General features: G+C 53.2%; 1 protein-coding gene across 8 annotated transcripts in view; it reads right to left on the bottom strand.

Annotated features, from left to right (window-relative positions):
* The window catches only part of LOC101062050 (nucleolar protein 4-like), a 45,832-nt gene that overhangs the window by 20,762 nt on the left and 5,429 nt on the right, over window positions 1-19,641 (bottom strand). For 5 of the 8 annotated variants that reach the window (XM_029834371.1, XM_029834372.1, XM_029834373.1 and 2 more), the window contains 3 exons: window positions 16,706-16,858; window positions 14,697-14,808; window positions 11,639-11,745 (listed from right to left, as the gene is read on the bottom strand). In XM_029834371.1, coding sequence (XP_029690231.1) covers window positions 11,639-11,745; window positions 14,697-14,808; window positions 16,706-16,858 — 372 coding nt within the window. Of the gene's footprint in view, window positions 1-11,638; window positions 11,746-14,696; window positions 14,809-16,705; window positions 16,859-16,956; window positions 17,753-19,641 lie in introns of those variants that run through there. The other 3 variants (XM_029834377.1, XM_029834378.1, XM_029834376.1) reach the window with 3 other exon arrangements.

The following is a 19,641-nucleotide window of genomic DNA, read 5'->3' as shown; positions in this document are numbered from 1 at the left end:
ACACCGGTGTCATGGAGGTTTTAAGGTTGAGGTCAGGCTTTAGTTCAGGGTCAAATGAAGGTGGGTGGGACCAATAGATTATCTATGAAAGTCCTCACAAAGACAGGAACACAAGGATGTGTGTGTCACTCCCCACCAGTTCCTCCCCACCTGTCCTCCAGGCTACCTGTCCTCCAGGCTACCTGTCCACCATGCTGGTGAACCAACCGTGACCTTGTTCTCAAACGTGCATGCTGGACACTCGTCTGTAGACCTCACAACCAAGACTGCCCACAGGAAGTGGTCAAATGCGTCTGGAGGCGTGGCCACGTCGGCTTCTACAGGTCAAGGTTCAAATAAAGAAACACACACTTAACCCTCAAATCACTGGCCTCTATGTGTGTGTGTGTGGTTGCTTGCGTGTGTGTGTGCGTGTGTGGGGGGGATGTGGGTGTATGTGTGCGTGTGTGTGTGTGGATGTGTGTGTGGTTGCGTGAGTGTTTGCGTGTGTGTGTGTGTAGATGTGTGTGTGGTTGCGTGAGTGTGTCTGTGTGTGTGGGTGTGGGTGTGTTTCCAGAGCAGAACCGCCGGATCTGCTCCGGCGTTTGCTAAGCTAATCAGTTTAGCAACCGGACAAACGGAAACATGTGATCCTCCCCTCCTCCTCCCTTCTCTCGATCTCCTCCTCCCACCTCTCCAGCTCCTTTCCTCACCTCCTCCCTTCTCTCCATCTCCTCCTCCCATCTCTCCAGCTCCTTTCCTTACCTCCTCACCTCCTCCCATCTTTCCATCTCCTCCTCCCTTCTCTCCTTCTCCTCCTACCATCTCTCCATCTCCTTTCCTCACCTCCTCCTACCCTCCTCCCTTCTCTCCATCTCCTCCTCCATCTCTCCAGCTCCTTCCCTCACCTCCTCCTCCCATCTCTCCAGCTCCTTTCCTCCCCTCCTCCCCTCTTCCTCCCTTCTCTCCATCTCCTTTTCTCACCTCCTCACCTCCTCCCCCTGGCTGCTCTGCTCTCCTCCCCCACCCTTGGCTGTAGCTACACGGCACCACAGGAAACAATGGCATCATTTAAAGTCAGTCCTTTGAAGAGGAACCTGAGGACTGGCTCTCTTTCAGGTCCAGGTCTCCCTCGGTTCTGCACCAACTCTTTTATCATTGTGGATCCACACAGACGGAGAAACTCCGCCGCCGTCGGGACAGTGTTCCACCAAAACGCACCTCAGAACAGCATCAAAGAGGCTGCGCGTCCATATCTGGACACTTCCAGGGTGGAGAAAAGGTTCTTCGGCTCTGCCGCGTCTGCCTCCAACTTGAGAAGTAATCATCTCTTCCCGCCCACGCCCACAACTTCCTGCATCCCAGCAGACGGAGCTGCTGGAGGGCGGCGAGGCCTCTCAGCAAACAGCAATTATCCACGCTGAGATGATCTCTCACCAGAGGAGCCTCACCGTTCAGGAGAACCTCCTCGCCAACACGGAGGAGCAGACGTCTGCTCTTCTGCTGCCACCTTCACCCTCGCCCCGCCCCCATCTGGCCTGGAAGGTGGGGTCACCTGGGACTGTTCTGGAATCTGGTCTTACCTTTCCAGAGCTGATCCATCCTCAGTCACTTCAATGAAAATCAATTAAGGTGGACTGTTTTTAGCGGAGGGAGCTGGGGGCGGGGCCCTCCTGCGCCTCTTTGTTCTCTTTGTTCTCCAGCCAGCGGTGGAGGTGGTGGAGGTGCAGTGCTGGACCCCAGATTGGCATCCTTCCACTCCCCCCCCCCCCACACACACACACACACACTCATTTAGATCCCAGTGCCTCCCTTCCCCCAACACCTTGGCCCTGCCAACCTCTCCTCCATCAGCCTGCCACCTCCTCCCCCGCCACGCTCCCTTCTCACTGTACATGTTTTTGTTCTACACCCATCAGAACTGCTCCCACTCCTTTCTTCTAAACCCTCCCCCAACCTGCCGTGATGTTTGTTGGTTTCCATGGAAACAGGTTCGTTGACCATTATAATGATTTGGACTGCTAACGGCCGTCCGTGGGTACTTCTGATGGTTCCGTGAGGCGCTGTGATGAACCTGAAACCTTCAGCATCTGCGCACGGGACCATCAGGCCAAAGCTCAGCTCCAGGCCTGATCACCTGGTCCCAGAGCTCCCAGTTCACAGAGCAGCACCCCACCCCTTCGCTCCTTCAGGATTGTGACAGTTGTTCTGTTCTTCACCTGGATTAAGATCAGATAAACCCCCGTGATCCATCTGTCTCCAGCTAGCGGAGGTCCTACATCTACGTGTTGGGGTTGGAGAACAGAGCACCTGTCCAGAACCGATGAGGAAGGTTCCACGTTCGTTAAACCACATCAGCGCCTTAAGGAACATCTCACCTGCATTTAGAGCACAGAACTGTACGACCTGAGTCCACCTACAGGAGCTCAGCTTCACGTCCCTCAACATCTGTCGTCACCACCAGTTGGACAGGACGACCCCGCCGGAGCCAGCCAGCGACCCTCGTTACTGGAGGACAGCCGGGCTAATGCTAACGAAGAGCCGCGACAGCGCACGGCAGTCAATCAACAGCTCCCTGAGACACTGAAGGCTACAGGAGCATTTCTGAACTGAGGAGGCTTTGATAGCATATGCACGTGCACGCGCACACGCACGCGCGCACACAGACACACACGTACAGACACACACACACACACACACACACACCTCAGGGTTTAACTGGCCACTGCACTGCAGAGTATTGACTGAAACTCATCCACAAGGAGGAGGTGTGTGTTTCTACATGAATGTGTGCTGTAACAGGGCAGAACACACACAGACAAAACACACACACACACACACACACACACACACACACACACACACTGCACTGATTGCAAGATTGTAAAGACAATGAACCAGCTGTTAAATGGTGTCTGCCTGCCTGTCTGCCTGCCTACCTGTCTGCCTGTTTATCTGCCTGCCTGTCTCCCCACCTGTCTCCCCACCAGTCTGCCTGCCCACCTGTCTATCTGCCTGCCTGCCTGCCCACCTGTATGCCTGCCTGTCTGCCTGCCTGGGACCAGGGGTCCCTCTCTGACCTTCACTCTTCATCTTTCCTGTCTCTCTGTTGATCTACAGGAGGAAACCATCTCCAGCTGATTTCTACTTCCTGTTTGACTGCTGCTGTCAAAGTTGGTCAGTGGCCGAGACGCCAACATTCAGGGCGCGTTTCCGCACCGACGAGAACAGCCGGAAACACGGTGAGTGTGATCTGTCTCTGAATGTGTTGGACATGTGGAACAATCATCTTCTTCTCTGGTAAAACCCGTCACAGGTCGCACCTCCAGGGTTGTGCCCTCAGCTGGACTCAGCGCCACCACCTGACCTTTTCAGGTGACCTTTCACCCGAAGGTTTGGCTAGTTCAGCGAAGGAAAGGGGACTTAAACGCTGAGGTCAGGGACAGACCTGAATTTCAGAACTACCATGTTCTCAGCAGCAGAAAGTCAAAGCATCTCCGCGCTGTGGAGCAGGAACCGGTAACCTCCATCGGCGGACACGCTGGCCCACCTCCACCTGCGATCTATCACTTCTGTATCTGTCTGCAGGTCACTTCCTGTTGCAACCCTAGACGTAGAATCTAATTAGACGGGTCAGCGAGGCTGATGAGGAGCTCTGAGATCAGCTTCACGGCGTGTGGCAGACTGATTAATGAGATGATTCATCTCAGACTCCTCCACAAGAGAAGGAGGAACCGGTACGGACCCAAGAACCAGTCTGCTTTAGTCAGTAGGGGTAGAGGACGGTCGGGGGAGGGAATGGTTCTGATAGCAGAAGACACAAGCCTGAGATCAAATCTGGGGGGGGGGAGTTAGGGAAAAGAGCAAGAGAGAGAGCCTTCATGTCTACATCAACAACACATTCTGTCGCCATGGAAACTGACCAGACATACAGTATCTGAGCTGCGTCAGTATGGAGCTGATGTCATCATGTAAGATGAACCTGCAGGCGTTTGGACGTGAACTTCCTGTCAATCACCCACCCAGTGGCCCACAACAAGTGCGGAGCTGCTCCTTAGTCTGAGAACTCTGCTGCTAGTTTCACCTTCACCCTAACCCTCACCCTAGAATAAAAATGCTAACCACCGACACGGAGGTGCCGCTGCTGGACAAACCGCCATGACGGGAAGACGGCGCTGTTCCAGTTCAGCCCTAAACCGCAGAAAAGGCCTCGTCTGTGTAACTGACGAGGGCGACGAAGAGGAGCTGCAAAACAGGAGAAGATCCATCACGATAGCTCGCAGCGGCTGTAGCGAGCTGGTTCCCAGAGCTAATCATTGACCTGCGGGGTCGGGCCAGGGAGCGCCGACTGTTGTAAACTGTTGAACTGTTCAACAGTCAGACTCCAAAAGAGAGAACAAGTTGAAGGGGAGCAGAGAGCATTTCAGAGCCGCTCCCTCAATCAGGAAACCAGTCAGTCATGGCGGGTATAAACCAGCCCGTCAGTCTGCCCTTCTGGAGCCACCATCAGGGGCATGGATACTGGGATTAGTGAGGTGTCCAACACTCTGAGCCCCACTTAATCCAGTCAACCACAAATCTGCCCCATGCAGGACGATTAACCCCTTTCTCCCGCTGCAAGCAATCCTGGGGAAATGCAGCAGGGATTAATCCAGGCAAAGGTCACTGCTGGACCAGGACACGTCCACCCAGCAGGCGCCAGTGGACACAACTGCTGCCGAGCTGCAGCCAGCAGAGGACAGCCGGAAACTCAACCGGGACCAGCTCAGACAGGGACCAGCTGAGACAGGGACAGGAACAGGGACCATCTGGGACAGGGACCAGAGCTGAGACAGGGACAGGAACAGGGACCAGCTGGGACAGGGAGAGGTACAGGGACCAGCTGGGACAGGGAACAGCTGAGACAGGGACAGGGACCAGCTCAGACAGGGACCAACTGAGACAGGGAGAGGAACAGGGACCATCTGGGACAGGGACCAGAGCTGAGACAGGGACAGGAACAGGGACCAGCTGGGACAGGGAGAGGAACAGGGACCAGCTGGGACAGGGAACAGCTGAGACAGGGACCAGCTGGGACAGGGAGAGGAACAGGGACCAGCTTGGACAGGGAACAGCTGAGACAGGGACAGGAACAGGGACCAGCTGGGACAGGGAGAGGAACAGGGACCAGCTGAGACAGGGACCAGCTGAGACAGGAAACAGCTGAGACAGGGACAGGGACCAGCTCAGACAGGGACCAACTGAGACAGGGACAGGAACAGGGACCAGCTGGGACAGGGAGAGGAACAGGGACCAGCTGAGACAGGGACAGGGACCATAACAAACCACATAAATCACGCAACACCGAAAGAAACTAGAGTTATTGTTGCAGCACAGTAAAGCTGTTAGACAGCGTGTGTGTGTGTGTGTGTGGGGGGGGGCAGCCAGGGGTTCAGCTCAGACTGTTTACCGAGCTGATCTCTGCAGGGACTCTCTGGTTCCGGCGGCTGAGCACTGAACACATCGTGGGGAGGCAGTGACGGAGCCCTCCTGCAGGGGGCGCCGCGAGCTAAACCCAACCCTAACAACCAACACAGAGGCCACCGGCCTCCCGTATCAAAGCTACGCGCACGGCGAACATCACACTCGCAACGCCGCAACATTCCAGTGATAATCTGATAATTCTGCAGCATTCCTGGAGTTGACGTAGCTGACGAGACTTAGCCAGCGGTCACATGACGCGGCGGTGAAGACTCGTTCCTACACACATGCTGGTCACATCATCCCGGACTAAAGTCATGTGACACACTTATGACCTCTGCAGAACAGAGGCGTGTGTTCCTTCCCCCTGGGGGGGTCCAATACACTCCCTGAGGTAGCTGGATAAGATCCGCCCCTTCAACCTTCACACCCACGTCTATCTTCTCAAACAAACCTGGATGGAGACCATCAGGTCAGCGAGCTGCCAAGACCGTCTCACTGAGGTTCTGGAGCTTTAAGCTCCTCCCACATCCATCGACCGAAACCCCCCCTGTTCTGTGCAGATATTCGGAACATTGCATCCAGGACGGGAATAAACACTGTTGGAGACTCTTCCCTGCCTGCTGCCCCATTAGCAAGGTGTAATTACCACCTGAGGAGCTCAGGTGGAGCTGCTCCTTCTGCGCGTGAGTCATCTGAAGATCAGAGCTTCTGCAGCAGAACCATCAGCCCCACCAGGGGGGGCGTTCTCCACCTTCAGCAAAACTTCATGGTCTCTCATTCATGTTCTCACACATGTGGCGACAAAGTGGATTCCAGACGGGCAGCAAACGGGCGCCGTGACGGCTGAAAAGGAGGGAAACTTGAATTCTGGACCGAGTCCAAAGGCCCCAGAACCTAAAGGTGATCCGTCATCAGGTCCACCAAATGGTCCTGACGTCTGAGCAGTTGAGGAGCCACTCTGAGACAGATCCGTCCCAGAGGGACAGCAAGAGGATGAAGAGGAAAAGGGGATTAGACACGTGGTCACTCAGGTCGGGAGAGGGGTTAATTTGGAGCAGAGAAGTGAGCAGCTAAGAGGCTCTTCTGGTCCTGCTGGCAGGGGGGGATCTAGAGAGATCCTGAGGAGCATAAACCCTTCAGCTGCCCAGCATTGAGACGCCTATGAAGATGATGAAGAAGAAGAAACATCTCAGTGCCTCCAGGACCAGTGGGATCCACTGAGGAACGCAGTGAGGAACGTGGCGGGATCCACTGAGGAACGTGGTGAGGAACGTGGGGGGGTCCACAGAGGAACGTGGTGAGATCCACCGAGGAACGTGGTGGGGAACGTGGTGGGATCAACTGAGGAATGTGGTGGAACCACCAAGGCATGTGGTGGGATCCACTCAGGAACGCGGTGGGATCCACTCAGCCATGAGGTGGGATCCACTGAGGAAAGTGGTGGGATCCACTGAGGAAAGTGGTGGGATCCACTCAGCCATGAGGTGGGATCCACTCAGGAAAGTGGTGGGATCCACTCAGGACCATGGTGGGATCCACTCAGGAAAGTGGTGGGATCCACTCAGGAACTCTCCCTGCCCAGCCAAGTCCTAGCAGCAGCCATTCTCCACAACTTTGGAACGACAGCATCCAGAAGAAGTCGCCATGGAAACAGCTGCACTTGATGCTGGACAAAAGCGCGCGTCCTTCATCCAGCAGAGCCGCAGTCTTCACCCCCCTAAGGGCCTTTGTGCAAGGCACTGAACCCCGAGGGCTGCAGAGCCATCCCCAACCCGCCCGTGGGGGCGCCGTCCTCAGCAGCTGAGGAGGAACCAGCAGCAGACTTGGGGGCAAATCTGGTCAAAGGGTCTGAGTTTATTCCATTGGTTAACCGACAGCCTCATCAAAGAGGTGCCGCTAATGCTGATAGCATCAAAGCTACAGTGAAAACGGTGCAAATTCATCAAATCATTATGGGATGCTTGGGCTCCCACACTCAGCTAGAAGGTTTTTAATTTCAAAACTATGTAACAAAGAATGTTCTAAATGCTAAAATCAACAGTTACTTCACCTGCTTACGTCAGAAGAAAGAACTATTATATATAAACTATAAACAATTAAGTTTTTCATGAAAATGCTACTTAATTAAAAGATAAACTGTTTTCACGCGGAGCTTTAGCAATGAAAAATGGACCGAGAGTTTGGAGGAAAAGCTCCCGGATGTCCGTAAAAGGCTCAATAACGTGAAATAAGTGAATATTCTGAGGCGTTGCGGTCACTTTCTGCGGTTGTGGGTGGGGCCTGCGGCGCGGAGCAAAGCTTCACGCCAACTCCGCAATTTTAAAGTGTTTTACACGCAACGCGAAGGTGGAACGTAAAAACTTCCGCTCACGCGCTCCGTGCCTGGCACGCGCCAACCATTGTGTCACGGCGCACGGGGCGTTCGGTCACTGCATAGTACCACCCCCCCACCCCCCCGCGCCACACACGCGCGCATACACGTTCACAATGTAAACACACGCGCATGAGCATCATTAATGCGCCCGGCTTGCGCGCGCAGCAACATAACAATGTTTCTCTGTCAGGTTGGAGCACGCGGCGACGTGAACGACAACGGAGCAACACAATTATACACGCGCGCACGCGCGCACGCACGCACAGACGGAGTGAGTGACAAGTTAGTGAGACGCTCCAAACCGCCGCAAAGTGCGTGAAACCGGCGTTTTGCGTGGCTGCGCGTGCGCCGCATCGATAACTGATCGGTGTCAATAGTGTCCGGCAGCGCGGAGAAGTGTGACCGCAGAGGAGGAAGAGGAGGAAGAGGAGGAGGAGGAGAGCTCTGCAGGCGTGCGGCAACACAAATAAAACACTCGGGAACATCAGCTTACCTTCAGCCGCGCAAGCTGACGAACATGAAAGTGGGAGGCCGCTACTGCACGCGACTGTGGCAGTTGTGGTTCGGTGTCGGCGCAGGTGTTTATTCATCCGCCTCCGGTCCGCTTTGCTCTATATTTCACACGGACAATATGAGGCGGCTCGAGCGCACGACAGGACCCTCTGTAGCTAGCAGGAGGGAGGGAGGGGCGGGGCCGGGCTGATGACGTCAGAGAGAGCGAGAGAGAGATGGAAGAGAGAGGGAGAGAGAGAGGGGGGCTCCACACCCAGCTGCAGCTAGACACACCTAGCTAAAGCAACCATCTGAGGGTTAGCATGTTTGACCCGGCAGCTTCTGTCTCTAGGTGGGTCACATGACTGAGACAACACAGACAACACTTTGTCCACTGACAAGCACCAACTGACAACAGGCGACAAGGCAGCTTTAACTCAGAGGCCCTTTAAAGCGAGAAGAGCCTCCGGAGGAGAAGGTCTTGGTTTGGGTTGAGGCTACAGCCCACATGTTCAGGCCCCAGTGAGGACAACAGTCCTGGACCCTCAGAACCCTGCCCCCCCCCCCCCCGAAAGAGGCGTGCTGATGGATCATGGGAATTGTCTGCCTGGATATTCAGTCTGGATCAGACATTCCCTGAGAACATGGAGAGCGCTAACAACACAAACGAGGGACGGCACCAGACGTGAACATCCTGTGTGTGCCAGGAGGGGGCGCTGGCCTGGTCACATGACCACAACATGGTTGGTGGCGTGAGCAGCAGAAACAGCACGTGTGTCGCCGTCCGATGGGCAACAACTGTTACTAAAACCTCGCTAACTGCAGACACGGGCTAATGCTAACAATCAGCATGAGGCAACCTGTGACACTGAGTGATGACCTCATCAAAAGGAGACGGTTTAAGGTTTATAACAGGTTTATAAAGGTTAATCAACATTAACTGTGTGTGTGTGTGCGAGAGAGGGAGAGAGAGCTGAGCATGACAAACATTTACATGGCAAACCTGCCACCTATAGGCAGAGGGAGACACTGCAAGGGAATTCCAGGGATCTCTAGAGTTGTGAGGACATTCTGGTTCTTTGATTGGAGCTTAGATGTTAGTGGGGACAGCAGGTCTTGTGTTTCCCTCTCACACACACCTGTTTTACTCTTTTATTCGTAGATGATGTGCAGCTGATATATGTGAGACGTGAGGATTCTGCAGGACCACCTCAGTCCCCCCTGTATCAGGAGCAGGCTCTCCTCAGAACCCTGGATTCAGATGAAGCCCCCTACACCTCAGGGGACAGCTTCAGGACCGGCCGGGCTGATCGTTCCACTTATGCAACGCCTACACGTGCCGATGAGTGGACCAAGCAGTGGCCAACAAACACCTGCTGGACCTGCTGGACCTGCTGGACCCGTGCTTCATGTGTCTGCTGCAGGACCCGGGTCCTGGAGTCCCGTCTGAATCCTCAACTCTCCTGAAGCTCAGGACCAGCAGGGATGACTGGTACCACTGGTGTCTGGGTTGTTTCAGTAATTGTGAGGAGCAGCCCCCCACCCCCAACCGGGGCAGGGGGGGGGGCAGAAATAATGGACAGATAAACACTCCCAGCCATAATATATATGATTACCCCCCCCAACCTCCTCTCTAGCCATAGAGCCACCGCCCTGCCATCTCTCCATCCTCCTCCCTCTCCTACAGTATCTGCTGCACCCCCCCCCTCCACACACACACACACACACACCCTGCCAGGAAGCATCCTGGGTAATTTCCTCCTCTTATTGAATTGGGATGGGGGGCGGATGGAGGGAAAGATAAAGGGTTGGGCAGATGAACAGAGGCTTGAGATGAGTGCTAATGGAGGATTCACACATCACAAATATGCAGTACGTTCTCCTCCTCCTCTTCCTCATCTACCTCCTCCTCTTCCTCGTCTACCTCCTCCTCTTCATCTTTTGTCTATCTCCACCTCCTCTCTCTCCGTGGCTCCTCTCACAGCAACAGACCAGACAAAGCCATGTTTTTTATTCATAGACTTCTATTCATCACACACACACACACACACTCACGCACACACACACACTAACGCTCCCTCATGTCCCATGTTATTTCTATAGGTGAGTCATTGTTCCTCTATTCCAGTCTGTGCTTTGCTCCTCTGAGCTGAGTACTGTAATGATTTTCATTCTGTCTCTTACACACACGCACACACACGCACACACACACACGCACACACACACACACACACACACACACACACACACACTCTCTCTCTCTCTCTCTGATGAATTATTTCAGTATTAGCATTAGCATCTTGTTTAATCACATGGTTTCATGTGTTCAGTTGAACATCCCTACAGTGAAGCACGTCTGCTTCCCAGTTTTGTTCTGTCCCTCCCAACTTTGGGCTCACAGTTCTCCTGCAGATGTAATGGTGGCCTTGACTGGGACGACTGGGAGGACTGGGGCACAACGACCCCACCCTGCGTGAAAAATGATGAACCTCAAGGATTCACGGATCGATCAGCACCGGCAGCAGGCTACGTTCAGCACAGCAACATGGTTTATTTAGCGCTCACAGGCTGCTTCTGATACAGACAGACAGACAGGCAGACAGACAGGCAGACAGACAGGCAGACAGACAGGCACCATGGCTAACTGACAGCTGCTATGCTAACCGATGCCACGGCAGGCTAATATTTGCATCTGTGACTGGTGGGTTTATGCAGAGCACTGCGCTGTAGAATATGCATGTAGCATGTAAATTAGCAACATTTACAGAAGAGCGCTGGTCTGTGCGTGGTTGATGTCACTTCCTGTTGGGGAAAACTGATGTTAATAAAATGGGAGGAAGAGGAACCATTTAGGCCAAAACCATTTAGACCAGTTTGGTTCTGCATCAGCATGACTGATGGGTTTATTTATTAAGTTAATCAAATGTTGCGCTTCTGGAGCTGGTAAAAGCTGGACGTGATGGTGAAAACACGTAGAGTTTCCTCATCTGTGTGTGTGTGTGTGTGTGTGTGTGTGTGAGTCTGCAGAAAGAATCGGCATTCCAACATAAATTGGCACCTCTCTGTCTGCTCAGCTAATTAACTTGACACTCAGGGGCCTTGCTTAATTGGAACAAGCTCAACCCTCTGTTATCTAGACCCCCTCCACCCACACCCACACACACACACACACACACACACACAGAGAAAATAACAGTGTTTAAGGCTAAAGTGCCGGTGGTGGAACACTTTTAATCACCAGTCCTTGGTTTGTTGGTCACCATGACAACAGGAGCTACATTTAAAGAGGTCACCAGCAGGTTCCTCTGTATGTCTGTCCTGCTCACTGACCTTGTGGGGGTCCAGACTCTGCAGCTTCATCTGCTTCATGTAGGTGGTGGTCAGAGGCATGTTGTAGTCGATGACCTCCAGCAGGAGGGAGCCGGGCCTGTCGTTCTCTGCACAACCACCAGAACAGGGGACAAGGGTTAGACTAAGGGTTCTGGTGCACTGGGACCAGAAGCTTCCCTCATTTAGCTTCCTCTGGTTCCCCCTGTTGTTTAATGAAGCAATACTGTATGTACAACATGTGAGACACCTGTGGCTTTAATAAATACTCTCATCTCCACATCATCACGTCGGTTTCACAGGGACGTAGGATCGATGCCACCAGTAACACCCTGACGATTCAGCGTCTTTGGAACCCCCCACCTTGGTGCCATAGAGCCTCCAGAGCTGTAGGGGGAAGCGCTGTTCCAAACAATAGCTGAATAAGGGCATCATCTTATTGATGCTGTGTCACCGTGCAACAGTCCTGCTGCACCGAGGTGTCAATCAGCCATCAATCAGCCATCGATCAGCCATCAATCAATCAATCTTTATCAATCAGTCTTTATTTATATAGCGTCTTTTACAATCAAAATTGTTTCAAGGCGCTTTCCAGAATCCCAGGGCCTAACCCCAAACAAGCAACAGTGGCAAGGAAAAACTCCCCTTTAACAGGAAGAAACCTTGAGCAGGACCAGGCTCATGTAGGGGGACCCTCCTGCTGATAGGGGGGTGGGTAGAGAGAGAGAGAGGAGAGGAGAGGAGAGGAGAGGAGAGGAGAGGAGAGGAGAGGAGAGGAGAGGAGAGGAGAGGAGAGGAGATGAGGAGAGAGGAGGAGAGATGAGGAGAGATGAGGAGAGGAAACCATGACCCAGTGGGGTGACAGAGGCCTGTCAGGTGATCATGTTTCTGGACCCCGGCAGCCTTGGCCTATAACAGCACAGCTAAATGTGACCTAATGATTAGACGACCCCCTAAGTATGATAATTTGTCTGTCTATGATAGTAACTGGAACTACAGAATTAGTAACAATAAGCTTTTTCAAAGAGGTAGGTTTTAAGTCTGATCTTAAAAGTAGCGATGGAGTCAGCCTCCCGTACCTGGACAGGGAGCTGGTTCCACAGCAGGGGGGCCTGGTAGCTAAATTCTCGGCCCCCATTTCTACTCCAAGAGACTCTGGGAACCACAAGTAGACCAACATTCTGAGAGCGGAGCGGTCTATTGGGCTGATAAGGTATCACTAGCCCCTCCAGGTAGGATGGAGCTAGGCCTCTGAGGACCTTGTAGGTCAAAAGAAGGGTTTTAAAAATTATTCTAAATTTAACGGGCAGCCAATGAAGAGACGCCAGTACAGGAGTTATGTGATCTCTTTTGTCAATACCTGTCAGAACTCTGGCTGCAGCATTTTGGATCAGCTGGAGGCTTTTTAAAGAGGAGTTTGGACACCCTGATAATAAAGGATTACAATAGTCCAGCCTGGAAGTAACAAATGCATGGACTAACTTTTCAGCATCATGCCGCATCAGTAGTTTCCTGATCTTTGTGATGTTCCTCAGATGAAAAAAGGCACTTCTAGAGACTGTTTTAATGTGTGAGTTGAAGGAGAGATTTCAGCCGTCAATCAGCCATCAATCAGCCACCGATCATCAGCCGTGATCAGCTGTTGATCAGCCGCCCAATCAGCCATCGATCAGCTGTCCAATGCAGCCGTCAATCAGGTGCCACCGGTAAGGCCACCCGATTTACCATCGATCAGCGTTCTATCGGCCACCGATCAACCGTCCGATCAGCCGTCGCTCGGGCCACCAATCAGCCCCCGATCAAACCGTCGATCAGCCCACCGCGCATAACCGTCGTACAGCCACCGATCAACCGTCGATCAGCCACCAATCAGCAATCAATCAGCCACCGACCAGCCATCAATCAGCCATCAATCAGACATCAATCAGCCGCTGATCTGATTTTTGAGTTTTCAATCAGGTTTTTTTACTGTGATGGTCAGTCAGACACTGATACACCCGTTGGTGAGGGACCAAACCAGTTTCAGCATAACGCAAGTAAATGTCCATCAATGTGCCCACACACTCACACACACACACACTCACACACACACACACACATCCTGTCTGTCAAACATGGCTCCAGTCTACACTGATTAATTGCATTTAATAATTCACAGCTGAACTTTAGTAGGAATCACTTCAGCACAGTGATAAAAAGGTGTGTGTGTGTGTGTGTGTGTGTGGATGCCACTCAAAACGAAAGCAGCTAATTGCCTTCATGCCCAGTGGGGGTAAAGCCTTCAGCCTAAACACACACACAGACATGACACACACACACACAAACATGTGGAACTCTATCTTTTGTGAGGACTCTCCCACTAACACCCTAAAATCCCCCACTTGTGACTGTAACCTAAACCCAGTTCAGACTGGAACCATCAAAACTAGTGTGGCCCCTCACACACACCTAAATGTCCTCACAGCCTGTAGAAAATGGTTGTCTCTTGAAGAAAGTGAAGACATTGGACATTTCTCCAGCAGTTACAGCACGTCTCTCCTTTTGTCTCCCTCTGTGAAGCACCCACCCCAGCCCCACCAGACCACCCCCTCCGTCCCCCCAGTATGTGGGAAATGAGCACGCCTCCTGGGCCATTTTCTTTGTTAAAAGACATTAATTAGGCTAATTGAGGAGAGAGACAGGACACTCCAATGACTCTGGTTTAATGAGGGACGAGGAAAAAAACTGTGGGGGGGGGGAGAAGGTGGCCGGGGTGGGAGGGGATAGGATAGGAAGCCTTTGGGGGAGGGGGAACACCCAGGGCCTGTGTTAAACATGTTCCTGCTCCCGGGAGCATGGTCCAATCAACTGGGCCTGCGGTTCTCAGACCTTCAGGTCCAACCAGTGACCCAAACCAGTGACCAGTTCAACCAGTAACCAGACTGGTTCTACCACAGACACAGCATCTCCAGCTGTACAGGATCAAGGTGCATTGTGGGTAAGACACTGTAAATATGTGGCAACATCTCGACGCCCTGTACAGATGGAGGCCCAGGTTCTGTCTGCACGTGCTCTGTAGTACCTTTGCAGTCCTGTCCTGCCGGACTGATGTGCATCCTCTTCTGACACTCTCCACAACTCATGAGGAACCGAGTCACAGCCTCTCGGGGCAGGAAGGCGTACGTCTCTGCAATCTGGGACAGAAGGACAGGTGAGCGAGACAGAGACAAAGAGAGACAGAAGTTGATCAGGTCCCATTGAGGTTTCTTCAATCAGGACACGTGTCCACTCAGGTCAGGGGACAGAAAACCCCTCCCCTCTCTATTCTCCTCATGTTTCCAGGGCCCTTGAGCATCAGTGTGGATCAGATGTGACCCCCAGGCCTCCCACAGCCTGCTTCATACTGGTGGTGGTGGTGGTGATGGTGGTGGTGATAATGTGGTGGTGGTGATGATGGTGGTGGTGATAATGATGGTGGTGGTGATGATGGTGGTGGTGATAATGATGGTGGTGGTGATGATGGTGGTGGTGATGATGGTGGTGGTGATGATGGTGATGGTGGTGATGGTGGTGATGATGGTGGTGGTGGTGATGGTGGTGATGGTGGTGGTGGTGATGATGGTGGTGGTGATGATGGTGATGGTGGTGGTGGTGGTGGTGATAATGATGGTGGTGGTGGTAATGGTGGTGGTGGTGATGGTGGTGGTTGGTGATGGTGATGGTGGTGGTGGTGGTGGTGATGGTGGTGTGAGGAGGGACAGAAACTCTCACAATGAGAATGTGCAGAAACTACAAAGGAACATCTGATTGTTGCAGCAAATCCATCCCCATTTGGATTCAAAGCACAAACAATAATCAGTTTGGACTGTTGTCAGAGTGGGAGGGGCTTCAGTGGGGGGGGTCTGTCATCAAACATTGACTCAGGAGGAGTGTGTGTGTGTGTGTGTGTGAGTGTGTGTCTGCATCTGCGTGTGTGTTGTGTGTGAGAGTGTGTCTGCATGTGTGTTGTGTGTGAGAGTGTGTCTGCATGTGTGTGTGTGTCTTTGAGTGGTTACGTATCAACCTGGTCACCTCCATAGATTCTATAGAAACACACTTTTGTTTTGAGCATTTCCAGATTTACTTCTTTTAAGTCTGTTTCGCCAGATTTAAAAGAATCTTTCATTTTATTTAAAAGTGAGACTTTTCTTCCTTTTTGTGTGGAAGAGATAGAGATGTTTCCTCTTGTTTGGGAACTGACAGAAGCTAAAGGGAACCGCTGCTGCTGGTTTCTGCTGGTTCACCAGTCCGGCAGAACTGGTGCAGGAAGCAGGGCGGGCTGCACCTCCTCCGTGTCGCCGCAGGGGGGCGGTGTTGGCATCCGAGACAAGACGCCAGAGACGGCTCAGTGTGCGCACGTGCGAGTGTGCGCTCGTGATAGACGGTGATAGATTAAGACCAGCCCAGAACCCTGCTCCCTGCTCCAGTGTAGACCTCTGACATGCCTCCAGGTAAACAAGCTTTCAGCTCTTTCATCTTTAAGAAGATGTGATTGACCTCTGACCTGTAGCTGAGTGAAGGTCATCTGTAGGACACACGCACCCCCACAGGTCACACACTGCGCTCACAAGCTGCAGAGGTCCCGATGAGGAACCCTGCTGGAAGGAGTGGAGCTCCATCGACAAAGACCTCAGTGTGGTGTCGAGAGGAAGCTGGAGAAGAGGACAAAGACGCTCTGGGACATGGAAGTGCTGGGAGGAAAAGAAAATCCACGTGGGATCAGGAGCCTTCAGGCCGTCAGAGAGGACGGGACATGGTCAGAACCCTCCAAAGAAGATGGAGATGAAGATGAAGCTCAGCGATGCAGGCTTGGCTTTGGGAGATGTGTGAACCTGTTCACCATCCATCCCCAGCACCCCCCACAGAAGAAGATGGATGGCATCTTCCTGTAGGTCTGCAGCATGGCTGAGGACCATCTGGTGGGATGGCGGACATGGAGCGCCAACGACCTCCGTTCCTGCAAACGCCTAGAGGAGACGTTGGACTCTTGATCTGAGACCAGCTGGTCTAACCGGCAGAAACCAGTTAGATCCATCCCATCAGTCTACTCACGGCTTTGTAGGTCTTCTTCTGGCCGGCGTGCTTGGGAGCTTTGCCTGGATCGCCGCCCACTTCTACATGCATGGCGTAGATGATGTCGAAGAAGTCTTCCACCACGGCCACGCGCTTCAGGGACGAGTCCACCGCAGGGACGCCGTCCACGCACTGAGGACACAACCAGCAGGAAGACCATCAGTGGTCCATGAAAACAGCTAGAGCGAGGACAGACCGTCTGAAATGAAACGGTTCCCGCAAACTTTGACCTCATGGTGGTGGGGAGGGGCATCAGAGCGCACGGCATCATGGGAACGCTGCAGACCCATGGGCTCATCCCTTTATTGATCAATGATTGGAACAGGTGAACATCTGGAACGACAGTAGCAGGCGACCCAGCGGATCACAAGGCACGGCTACCGTCATCGCTATGGTAACCTGCTGCAGTAACCCCACCCCCTCTATAATGAGACATTTGATCAGAACTTTCATCTTTTAAGCTTGTGCCTCCGTGTTTGTGTGTTAGCTGTGTTTCCAGGGAGTGTAGTCGGAGCCTGCACCCCCCCTACTGCCCCCCCCCTTACATGAGAGAGAGAGTAAATGTTTGTCCTCCACTGTCTACTCCCATACTGAGATTGGATGTGATTTTAGACTGTGTATCTCTCTCTTCTCTCTCTCTCTTGCACACACGCGCACGCACACACACACACACACACACACACAGGACCCCCCACCAGCCTCGTTGCTGTTGGAGGGCAAATCAGTGGCTCGGGACTGTAGCTAATGTGACAGCACACACACATCGAACTGGGGGTGTGTGTTTAAGAGACACCTAAAGACAGGACACACACACACAGACACACACAGGACCTACATACACACACACTCACGCACACAGGACCTACACACACACACACACACACACAGGACCTACATACACACACACTCACGCACACAGGACCTACACACACACACACACACACACACAGTCAACAAGCAGGAGGGTCCAAAGTCACACTAGTGAAAATACAAACATGAACTTGGACCCTCCCTCCATCCATCCCCCATCCCTCCCTCCCCCATCTCTCAATCCCTCCCTCCCTCCTTCTCCATCCTCCCTCCCTCCCTCCTCCATCCATCCATCCCTCCCCCATCTCTCAATCCCTCCCTCCCTCCTTCTCCATCCCTCCCTCCCTCCTCCATCCATCCCTCCCCCATCTCTCCATCCCTCCCTTCATCCATCCCTTCCTCCCTCCTCCATCACTCCCTCCATCCCTCATCCCTCCCCATCACTCCATCCCTCCCTCCATCAATCCCTCCCTCCCTCCTCCATCCCCATCTCTCCCTCCATCCCTCCCTCCCCCATCTCTCCATCCCTCCCTCCCTCCTCCATCCATCCCTCCCCATCTCTCCATCCCTCCCCCTCCCTTCATCCATCCCTTCCTCCCTCCTCCATCACTCCCTCCATCCCTCATCCCTCCCATCACTCCATCCCTCCCTCCATCAATCCCTCCCTCCCTCCTCCATCCCCATCTCTCCCTCCATCCCTCCCCCATCTGTCCATCCCTCCCTCCATCCCTGCCTCCCTCCCCATCACTCCATCCCTCCCTCCCTCCTCCATTCCCCCTCCCCCATCTCTCCCTCCATCCCTCCCCGTCTCTCCATCCCTCCCTCCCTCCTCCATTCCCCCTCCCCCATCTCTCCCTCCATCCCTCCCCGTCTCTCCATCCCTCCCTCCCTCCCCATCACTCCCTCCCTTCCTCCTCCCTCCCCCAATTGTCCATCCCTCCCTCCCCATCTCTCATCCCTCCCTCCCTCCCTCCATCCATTCCTCCCCCATCTCTCTATCCCTCCCCCATCTCTCCCTCCCTCCCCCATCCCTCCATCCCTCCCTCCGGGGGTCTGACTCATTAGAAGCGGAAACACCCACTGACCCAGGTTTGGTCACCTGACCCATCTTCACCTCTGGGTTTTTCATGGATCTCGCTGCTGTTTGGATATAATCCAGTTTTGTGGACGTTGGAATTCTGAAAGGTTGCTTCTACACCTGAGAGCGTGAGGGGTACAGGTGCACAGGTGAGGGGTACAGTACTCCACTTTCATCCCATCCTCCACCTGATCCTCCACCTCAGCCTCCATCTCATCCTCCACCTCATCCTCCACCTCCTTTCACCTGATCCTCCACCTCCTCTATCACCCCATCCTCCACCCCAGCCTCCACTTCATCCTCCATCTCATCCTCCACCCCATCGTGTACCCCATCCTCCACTTCCTCTTTCACCTGATCCTCTACCTCAGCCTCCGCCTCATCCGCCACCCCATCCTCCACCTCATCCTCCACCCCATCCTCCACCTCATTCTCCACCCCAGCCTCCACCTCCTCCTCCAGATGTTCTCAGACTCTGATGTCACTCTGATGGTAACCAAATGTATCTCAGACCTGAGGACCTCACACTGTTGTCAGAGCTGAATGTCTTTCATGTTCTTTCATGTTTGTCTCATCTGGATTTTTCAATTAATCGCTGTGGAATTATGAAAAAGGGTCACTGATTTGTTGCCATGAAAACTCAGCTCATCACAGCTGGGTTCAAGCAACCCCCCCCCCTCCACACACACACACACACACACACACACACACACACACACACACACACACTGTGTGGACCTTGAGCTAATTACCCTGCAGTGTTGGCAGGAGGGCAGAAAGAGACTTGTAGGAAAGAAAGATGGGTACAAAGGGTCGGGGGAGGAGTGCCAAGAAGAAATATGGGGGGGGGGGGGGGGGGGCAGAGGAAAAAGAGGAGGAGCAAGGTTTGATCATGAGGAACCTTCCTCCTCCTCGGAGAAACCAGTAACAAAACCCACTTTATTCTGTTAAACCACAGACGAGAAATGAATCTCTGAATAAGACACGTCTGTGACATTTATGACTTTTATGTCTCTGTGGGGACACG

Source organism: Takifugu rubripes, chromosome 3, assembly GCF_901000725.2.
Source record: "Takifugu rubripes chromosome 3, fTakRub1.2, whole genome shotgun sequence".
NCBI lineage: Eukaryota > Metazoa > Chordata > Actinopteri > Tetraodontiformes > Tetraodontidae > Takifugu > Takifugu rubripes.
Note: the sequence above shows the minus strand (reverse complement) of the source record. Positions and strands in the feature narration are given on the sequence as shown.